Genomic DNA, 10508 nt, shown 5'->3' with positions numbered 1-10508 from the left:
CAGTGCTGAGGGGATGGGAAGGGAGAGGGGGAGGAGCAGAGGGAAATGGGGGGAAAAGAGGGTTAAGATGCAGAGAGGTGAAGGGGGAGTGGTAGAGGGAGTAGAGGGAGAAGAGGAGCTCAGTCTGGGAAGGCCTCTTGGAGGAGGTGAGTTTTAAGTAGGGTTTTGAAGAGGGGAAGAGAATCAGTTTGGCGGAGGTGAGGAGGGAGGGCGTTCCAGGACCGCGGGAGGACGTGGCCCAGGGGTCGACGGTGGGATAGGCGAGACCGGGGGACGGTGAGGAGGTGGGCAGCGGAGGAGCGGAGCGTGCGGGGTGGGTGGTAGAAAGAGAGAAGGGAGGAGAGATAGGAAGGGGCAAGGTGATGTAGAGCCTTAAAGCCTAGAGTGGAGGAGTTTTTGTTTGGAGTGGAGGTTGATGGGCAACCACTGGAGTTGTTTAAGAAGGGGAGTGACATGTTCAGATCGTTTCTGCAGGAAGATGAGCCGGGCAGCGGAGTGAAGAATAGACTGGAGTGGGGCGAGAGAGGAGGAAGGGAGGTCAGAGAGAAGGCTGACACAGTAGTCTAGCCGGGATATAACGAGAGCCCATAGCAGTAAGGTAGCCGTTTGGGTGGAGAGGAAAGGGCGGATCTTGGCGATATTGTAAAGGTGAAACCGGCAGGTCTTGGTAACGGATAGGATGCGTGGGGTGAACGAGAGAGACGAGTCAAGGATGACACCGAGATTGCGGGCCTGAGAGATGGGAAGGATGGTCGTGCCATCCACGGTGATAGGGAAGTCTGGGAGAGGACCGGGTTTGGGAGGGAAGATGAGGAGCTCAGTCTTGCTCATGTTGAGTTTTAGGTGGCGGGCCGACATCCAGGTGGAGACATCCTGGAGGCAGGAGGAGATGCGAGCCTGAAGGGAGGGGGAGAGGACAGGGGCGGAGATGTAGATCTGTGTGTCATCTGCGTAGAGATGGTAGTCAAAGCCGTGAGAACGAATGAGTTCACCAAGGGAGTGAGTATAAATGGAGAACAGAAGAGGGCCAAGAACTGACCCTTGAGGAACTCCAACAGTTAAAGGATGGGAGGGGGAGGAGGTGCCAGCAAAGGAGACCGAGAATGACTGGCCAGAGAGGTAAGAGGAGAACCAGGAGAGGACGGAGTCCGTGAAGCCAAGGTGAGATAAGGTATGGAGGAGGAGGGGATTGTCGACAGTGTCAAAGGCAGCAGAGAGGTCAAGGAGGATTAGAATGGAGTAGGAGCCATTGGATTTGGCAAGAAGGAGGTCATGGGTGACCTTAGAGAGAGCAGTCTCGGTAGAGTGGAGGGGACGAAAGCCAGATTGGAGGGGGTCTAGGAGAGAATGGGAGTTAAGGAATTCTAAGCATCCATTGTAGACGACTTGTTCTAGGATTTTGGAAAGGAAGGGTAGTAGGGAGATAGGGCGATAACTGGAGGGGGAAGTGGGGTCAAGAGCGGTTTTTTTTAGGATGGGGGAGACGTGGGCATGTCTAGTCTATCCAGAAAAGCTAGGAAGAGAAAGCTGCATCCTTTCATTTCTGCTTTTATGAGCACTTCCCAGCTTGCTGATTGTCTGGTCTTCTTATCCTCCCCAAATATTCCAATCTCCCAAAGGATTCAGGTAAATGCATGTATTTCCCTTCCCTCGCCTGCCCCTTCAGTTCCCTTTGACTACAATTTCACTGCCAACAGGACCAGGCCCTGAACGTTTCATCATCAATAGGCTTTGTCAATATTGGGACACCACAACTGCTCTGTAGACCTTCAATCTTGTCTGAAACTCAATGCTATGTTGGTGCTTAAATGTTTCGACATGTCTAGGACTGCAACAAGAGTCCTGAAAACGGGTGTTAGACTGTTTCCAAATTTCTGGGAAACTCTTCCAGCTCAACTACTTCTAGTTTAAGTGCTTAGTACAGTGCTCTGCACACAGTAAATGCTCAATAAATACGATTGAATGAATGAGCACCTTCCAAAGTCCTTGGATGAATCACATACGAGTGGCCATTTGCTTATGACTGCTCTGGATGACTACTCAAAAGAAATAATAATACTAATAATAATGATAACGGTATTTAAGTGCTTACTGTGTGCCAAGCACTGTCCTAAGCGCTGGGGTAGATACAAGAAAAGGTGAGAATGGTTATTTACTTTTTTGCTTAATCTGCAAAATGGTAGGTACTAACAATAAACCTGAAAATGACTCAGGTTATCTATCAGCTTGCATCAGAGAAACCTTAATACACAACCCAAGAACTCACCTTCCCACCCAAACCCTCTTTTCCCCATCAGCCCCCTTGCTGACCTTCCTGCCTCCTGACTCTCCCAACTCTAAAATATTTTCTAAAATAACTTTCAATCCATAATAATAATAATAATAATAATTATGGTATTTGTTAAGCACTTACTATGTGCCAAGCACTGTTCTAAGCACTGAGGTAGATACAAAGTAATCAGGTCATCCTATGTGGGGCTCACAGTCTTAGTCCCCATTTTACAGATGAGGTAATTGAGGCACAGAGAAGTCAAGTGACTTGCCCAAGGTCACACAGCAGACAAGTGGCCACACCGGGAATAGAACCCACAATCCCTGACTCCATGCTCTTTCCACTAAGCCACACTGCTTCTCCATGTCTCCCCACATCAAAGAGAAACTCCTTTAATAATAATGTTGGTATTTGTTAAGCGCTTACTATGTGCAGAGCACTGTTCTAAGCGCTGGGGGAGACACAGGGGAATCAGGTTGTCCCACATGGGGCTCACAATCTTAATCCCCATTTTACAGATGAGGTAACTGAGGCCCAGAGAAGTTAAGTGACTTGCCCAGAGTCACACAGCTGACAAGTGGCAGAGCTGGGATTCGAACTCATGACCTCTGACTCCAAAGCCCATGCTCTTTCCACTGAGCCATGCTGCTTTAAGGCACTCAGGTCTCTCCTTCCACCTTACCTTGCTGATTTCCTACTTACTAAAACGCTTAATTCAATTAGGATATTATGTCTCTGGAATATGTTCATGGGAAATTTCAATTTCCCAGAAAGCAGAGACCAAAACCAGTGAGGATACAGATACTCTCTAATCAAAGCACAGCTACATTTATCGTATTACCTGGAAATAAAATAACATAAAAAAATAAAGGATTGGGAAATACTGCAGATAGTAATCAGTGACCTGTAGACTTCATAAGGTGAAGCACTGTAAAAATACCTTTTTTTTTTTGCCACCTCCTAAATTCTGGCAGCATAGTATTCCACCCTGATTTTTAATCTCGCTTTTCAAGAGTATCCAGCATTCTTATGTTTTTATAAGGTTCCATAGATGCCACATGCCCAGGGATAATCATCTTCACAGCTTTTGAGCTGGATTCCCAGCCTCACCCTTCCCAGGCCTCTGACAAGACATCCTGGACTGTTAGCTCTCGAAGACTGCCCTTTTCCAGTTCTCGTGCCCGACTCCCCTAAAGTCCATCCTTTCAAAGTAAAAAGCTGGCACCTATACACAGGTATGCACATTTGTGCAGATAAGCTCATTGTGGGCATGAAATATGTGTTTATTGTTATATTATACTCTCCCAAGCACTCAGTACAGTGCTCTGCACACAGTAGTGCTCAATAAATACGACCGAATGAATGAATTACAAGATGCATAAACCCGTATCTCCAGGAGAAGCAGATGTCACACATGCCAGAATGACATTTAGAATGACTGGTTTTACTCTATTTTATTAACCTGCCAAATTCTTCGGACTGGGAGGTAGGATTTACCAAGACAAAAGACTAAATACTTACCCAAGACTAAATACTTACTTCAACTAGTTTAACTCAGCCCTAAGGTCTCAAGATTCCATCTGAAGTAGCACCCCCAACCCTCCATTAGGTACTTCCTCCTCTTTATGTCCCCCTCTTCTCTCCTAGATAACCCCCACCTCCACACACTTCCATTCTCATGCCGAAAAAATACTCACCGGAGCTGAGCTGGGCCTCTATGGAAGCAGAGAGGAGTAGCAGATAGTTTGTTATTAAGGAAGGCAATCTCTTATCACCTGCTCCTACCACTGAATACTAAGCTCCCATTGTCTGCCTTAAATGGCTGTATCCCTGAGGATTCACAAACCCCCACTGAAAGCCTCTGATTTATAGAATTCTCTCCCTAATTATTCTCAGCTAATCATAAGGATCAATTCTTTTAAAACAAAGAGAATACACAAAAAGCAGATGTTTATGGTAGATTTTAAGATAACAACCAGTCATCTCAGATGGGGCTGCTCCCATTTATGGATTTCACTTTTCTTAGCCTTGGAATAGACTAATTATTCACTCTAATTAGAAATGAAAAAACACAGATAACCCCAAACCTCCCTTTAGCCAAAGGTTTCAACTCCCCCCACCATAATGGAGGCTAGTAAAGTGCCCTGCCCACAGAGGATACTCAATAAATGATGTTGATAAGGACTGATAAAATTTAAAAGAACTCATGAACTGCTAAATTAGCTTTTAAGTCTCATAGGATAGCCAAAGGTCGAGTCAAAGAATAGAAAGATGGCTAGTCCACAAACTAGAAACTCTTCCCACGACAATTCAGAATAAGCCCAGTTAACACCAGATAGTCACAACTTCTCTGTGCCTCAGATATCTTATCTGCAAAATGGGGATTAAGACTGTGAGCCCCATGTGGGATAGGAACTGTGTCCAACCCGATTTGCTTGGATCCATCCCAGCATTTAGTAAAGTACCTGGCATATAGTAAGCACTTAAGAAGCAGTGTGGCCTAAAGAATAGAGCATGGGCCTGGGAGTTATAAGGACCTAGGTTCTAATCCTGGCTCCGCCACTTGTCTGCTGTGTGGCCTTGGGGAAATCACTTAAAATGGGGATTAAGACTGTGAACCCCCTGCGTCCAACCCAGTTAGCTTTTACCTACCCCAGCCCTTAGTACTGTGCCTGGCACATAGTAAGCGCTTAATTAATACCATAAAAAATTGTTAATGTGCCTTAGTAATATGAGTTAGCTATATTTAGGCCATAACCATGTGCTCTCCTACCACCATGTTTAGAACTTTAAACCCCCAAAGGCTGAGCAATGTAAAAGTAAAAACTGGATCTGTCCATTTGAGGAATGCCTTACATTCTGCTGCAAGCTTAATTTGAATCTTTTCACTGCTTGATAAATAGGTTTCCAGAAGTTGTTCATTTTGGAATGACTCGAGAATTTTCATAATCAGATTTTAAAAATGCAATTTAAAAATTCAAAAATTTACTTAAAGCCCATTGTCCAAGCCGAATCTTTAAATGAATTTATCCAGGCAATGCAGCATTGGGAATTCAATTTTAAGAAAGCAGACTTGTAACAATGGTGGAACATTACCTTGAAGGAGCAGGGTCACAGCAGATGACGATGACGTCGTCGTCTCCCTCAGTGAACAACGGGAGAGCCTCGGTCCAGGCACAGAGACTTCGGGGCTGAGAACCCGTGCCAAGGAATTGGTGACAGGGCTAGTGGTTTGGGCAGCATCACTCATACTCTTTCTTTCTTGCCAGCCACATCCCCGCTGGGGCACAGAGTATACTAAATGAATAGGTGGGCAGGGATGCAGCATTTGTGCAGTGAAACATCTACAGGGCACTGTGTCAATCAGTCCATGATGTACTGTACAATGAAGAGTAGCTGGGCGTGTTATGCATGCAGTGTACAATAAATATCTGTTGATGAAGATCAGCCAACCAGCCCTTTAAAGACGTCAAAATACCAGTTAACCTGACTGGTGGCCTTACACATGAACAAGCGTAGGAAAAGGACCCGATGTGGGCAGGATTGTCTCTCCTCATTGCTGAATTGTACTTTCCAAGCGCTTAGTACAGTGCTCTGCACACAGTAAGCGCTCAATAAATACGATTGAATGAATGAATGAATGAAAAGGAATGCAAATAGTGCCAAAGAGCATTTCTTATCAAATTGGTTGCTTTGGGTCGATTTCTTTAAAAAATTTATCAAAAATAAAATCTGAATAAAAAGAGAACAAAACACACAACACGTAAATAAGATACTCCCTCCTGGAAAAATTCCTGTAATGTAATAGTGTAGAGAACACATGAATTTATTTATAAATTATGCCACGGCAGAGTTCATCATGTCTTCATTCACACTCAGTTAAAACTAGTCACTCTTCATAAAGTAAGTCTTGTAAGAGTAGTTCCTCACCTGGGTTCTAATCCTGGCTCCTCCATTTGCCTGCTGTGTGCTCTCGGGCAAGTCATTTAACTTCTTTGGGCCTCGGTTTCCTCAGCTGTAAAGTGGGGAATATCTGCTCTCCCTCCCCATTAGACCGTGAGACCCACGTGGGACACAGATTGGGTCCAATCTGCTTCTATTGTAATATCTGTCCCAGTGCTTGGCACTTAACAAATACTTATGATGATGATCATGATGATGACAAAAACGAGTCTCTTGCTCACCAGCTTCACATCTGAATGTTTTACTCTGTGCTTGAAAACTCCCCTGAATGTCCAGAGGGGGGTGGGTCTCCTCATCACTCCTCGATCGTGACTTTCAAGTGTTCCCCGGCACTCCTTTTGTCCTCGTGTCCGTGGTTTCAACGCTCTTTCTGGAGATGACTGGATCATCTTGTTCTCCTTGCAGTCCATTTGTCCTTCTCCACTGTTGCCAGAAATGGTCCTGATCTCATCATCCTGCCTTTTGTGCTTCATTCACCACCGGGGTGCTAGCCTTTACTGCCCCGCCCCCATCCGCCGGCTCCTTTCATTATTCCCTCACACATACAGTTTGAGCACCCCGGATTTCCAACACATTGGCCACACACCCTACAACCTCAAAGGTCAGCCACCTAAACAGAAATACGTGTTCACCAGGACAATTGTTCTTGCTTTACACCAATGACATAAAATACCCTGCAACCAGTATTGTGGCTTTAAAAAAGTGTGCACTGTGTTGGAATCCATCCCCTCGTGGCCAATAACAAACTCTCTCCTAGGAACTGTAGTCTTTAGAGGACCACTGTATTTGTGTAACTGAATGACCTGTTTCGGCCTACCCTCAGTCGGCTTAATATTGGGAAAAGGTAAAGGAAAACAATAGACACAAAGATGGAGTGGATTTGATCTAGAAGATATTTGGATTAGAGGTGCTATTTTCCAATTGCCACATTTCCATCTTGATAGCCCTACTGCCAGGATTGTGTCAGACTTTTATACATGTTTTCTTGAAACCTCCTGAAATTTAAGCCGCTCTGTGAAATTCTCTTTCGAGACTTCGATCCAAGAACTCCAGTACCATTCACTGAATGGAAAGCCGCAGAACTGGATAATATATCAAAACTCAACCAGATGGTTACTTCTTTCTGTCTGTCGAAAATTTTTAGAAAATCTACCTGATAGACGAGGCCAATTTTCCGGCTCAGGCTCCCAAGGGTGCTACGACAACACAGAGGGGAAAACAAATCTTCTCCCACTCCTTCCCTTATTCTGGGCCGTAAGAAAGTTTAAGTGGTTTCCAGTGGAATATCACTTCACGGATTGCAGTCGCCTGTGCTGCTGCCAGCGCTGTACCTGCTCAATACGCTTCTCTCAGATGTGTCTGGGAGACTTGAGGGGCGGGGGAACTGAGGGTCATCTACATGGCAGAATTGTGTAAACAGCTGATTAAAATGCACACCGTATTTTATACTAAAAGAATAAAGATTTTTATTAAGCATTGTAAGTTGCATTCAATAGCCTTCAAAATACACCACACCACAATCCATCTACAATCCATCAAACCCAACAGTAGTTCATTCTTGCACAATCCAAGAGTGGGGCAGAACTCCCTTCAACTTACATTAAGATACCTACTTAGCTCTTGCGGGCAGGGAATGGGGAATTACACCTCATTTCTGATCACTAATGTGTGATGAAGAGCATCAGGAAAATTAGATGAAAACGAATATAAAGAAACAATTTTGATTTTGAAGTACATTAAAGTTTGGAAACACTAACAAAAACATCAAAATGATACAGGTATATTTGCTCCTACTAAATTCTTGATGGGAAAGTTCTCAAGAACAAGCAATTTGTTTCTTGCTACAGAAGGGGGTAGTTTTTGAAGATTGAAGCTTTTTTTTGTTTTTCACAGAATTTCATATTTGCTAATATGAAGGCATAAAGTAGCAACAGAGAACAGTAACGCATACAGCAATGAGTACACCAGGGTAACGTTGATATTCAAAACGGCTAGATAATTTTTTTTTTAAGTTTTAGATTAAATGCAACAGAGGTCCATAACCACAAAATTTTAAGATTAGAGCAAGATCAATCAATGACTAAACATAGTTAACATCTTTTATAGGACTATTACTGATTATTAGCTTTTTCGGTTTTGCAAATGGGCACAGTACTTGTAAGAATGGAAGAAAGGACAATAACATGCATAATATTAACTACACACTTTAAAAATTATGAACCATGCAGAAGTTTAGCTCAAATAGTAGTACTAATGGTCTACATCCAATTCAAAACCACATAGCTCATTGGTCACAGATGCATGGTATTAATCACAAAGTTTCAGAACGCATTGTGTTTGTTTTGAAAGATCATTAGCATCTATGATTTCAAGTTTATCTCCATTTAACTTGCTTGTAAAGTATGTAAGATGTACTGTATAGTTAAAATCAGCAAAACGGCAATGTTACTCTATTACTTTTATTGTCAATAGTTTGCACATTTTAACACAAAAAAACCACATTAACAGTGATGTAATTTAAGAAAGAAAAACTGTGGTTGTGCCATTTTTTCAAAATCATGAAATTAAAGCCTTAAAGGAAGCTTTGTTGTGACACGTAATGCAAAATCAAATATAACGGCATACATATGGTGCCAAATACTAAAAATTATATTTTAAGCTATATATACTTAACAACTGCCAAAATTTGTATATTTCAAGAAACAAAACTACAAGCTTTTGTCATAACCAGTTTAAAGTTAAACTTTATGTATACTTTTATTTTAAGTGCGGGAGTCAAATGCTCTTCATTTTTTTTCTTTTTTGTTTATTGTAGCATTTTGACTACAACTGGTTAAAACTAAAAATGTGTTGCTTAAATCTGTGACATCAAAGAGGGATCCGAATTTCCAAAGTCCTCATTTTTCTCTTACGGAAAGGAAAAAATGTACATAACTGTAGGCTCTCTTTCTTTCCAGATATTCCTAATCCTGACCCTTCCAACATCCTTCACCCTCTATAAAAAATAAGTTTACTCTTCTTTTTTTAAGACAGCTGCCTCCAGAGTCTCATCTTTATGGCAAATACTGTCTGCATTTAGTGCATTTAAGTGAGGATTTGTATTGCACATTTTAGAGTCATTATTCAAGGCACTTTCAGACTGGTTGGAAGCCCTGACGTCTCCTGTATTCCCATTCACCTGGGAGGCTGGTTTCTCCTCATTCACCACTCCATTTTCAGCCAGGGATCCATCTGAAGACACAACTGAGGATTTAGACTCCTCTGATTTTGACTTAAGTTCTTTGGCCACTTCTTCTGCTGAAGCAGCATAAGGAGGTTTACCCTATTTTAGAAAAGACAAATGAGAAGAAAAATATTACTCCCCGCATTAGTGAAAACTATCAAATTGGCATCTTTTTTTTTAAAAGGTATTTGTTAAACGTTTACTATGTGCTGAGCACTGTACTAAGCGCTGGGGTAGATACAAGCTACTCAGGTTGAATGCAGTCTCTTGTCCCACTTGGGGCTCACCGTCGAAGCAGGAAGGGAGTAGAATGTAATCCCCATTTTATAGATGAGGAAACTAATAACAGATATCTTCTTTCTCAATAGAAGTAATAGACTGCAATCAATTGACTCTGACATCTACCCAAGAGCAAGAATTTAAATCTTACCACAGTATGAATTCAAGAGTACTTGACGCCTTTTTCAGTTCAACTTGGAGAAATGAAACAATTTATTTTGTATACACGTCATCTCACATGCTTACCTAATTAAAATGCCTTAGAGGTCACGTAACGTAGAAAAATAGAGGCGTTTCATTAAGTGAGGCAATTTTTGTCCATCACGGTCAAAAAGAACAAAGCTAACATTCAAATTAAATGTTTTTACCTCTCAAATAATTAATCTTGAAGAGGCAGTTCCCATTTCTGCTCATCCAGTTGGTGTTAAATTCAAATTGAATCTCTCTCTTTTTGGTAAACAAAATTTGAAATGAAAACGACCAGGAGTAATTTTAGGCACTGGTGGGAGTGGGCCCAGTAATTAATAGAATTACTTCTACATTGGTAGTAATGATCTAGCTAAAAAATGATCATTTCTCGTGATTCTGGGAAAAAACAGCTGGGGTGGCATCTTGTACAATGAGCCTGTTTTAGGAAAGGTTTTAAAGTGAAACCGTATTTCTCTCCTGATCCTTCTCCTCTTTCTAACTTTCGCAGCACTGATAACCACTTCACGACCTTAGTATCATTTTTGATTCCTCTCTTTCTCCTTCCACAGTTGGTCTCTAAAT

The 10508-nt window shown here is 42.3% G+C and overlaps 1 protein-coding gene across 5 annotated transcripts in view; it reads right to left on the bottom strand.

Moving 5' to 3' along the window:
* Positions 1-7676: 7676 nt before the first annotated feature.
* Positions 7677-10508, bottom strand: part of FAM120A (family with sequence similarity 120A) — a 104282-nt gene continuing 101450 nt past the window's right edge. For 4 of the 5 annotated variants that reach the window (XM_029051013.2, XM_029051012.2, XM_029051010.2 and 1 more), the window contains one exon: positions 7677-9557. In XM_029051013.2, the coding sequence (XP_028906846.1) occupies positions 9553-9557 (5 nt within the window). In that variant the 3' untranslated portion in view covers positions 7677-9552. The remainder of the gene's footprint in view (positions 9558-10508) is intronic. The other variant, XM_029051011.2, reaches the window with a different exon arrangement.

The sequence above is a fragment of the Ornithorhynchus anatinus genome, chromosome X1, assembly GCF_004115215.2.
Source record: "Ornithorhynchus anatinus isolate Pmale09 chromosome X1, mOrnAna1.pri.v4, whole genome shotgun sequence".
Taxonomy (NCBI): Eukaryota; Metazoa; Chordata; class Mammalia; order Monotremata; family Ornithorhynchidae; genus Ornithorhynchus; species Ornithorhynchus anatinus.
The sequence above is the reverse complement of the archived record's forward strand: the minus strand, read 5'-3'. Positions and strand labels throughout refer to the sequence as shown.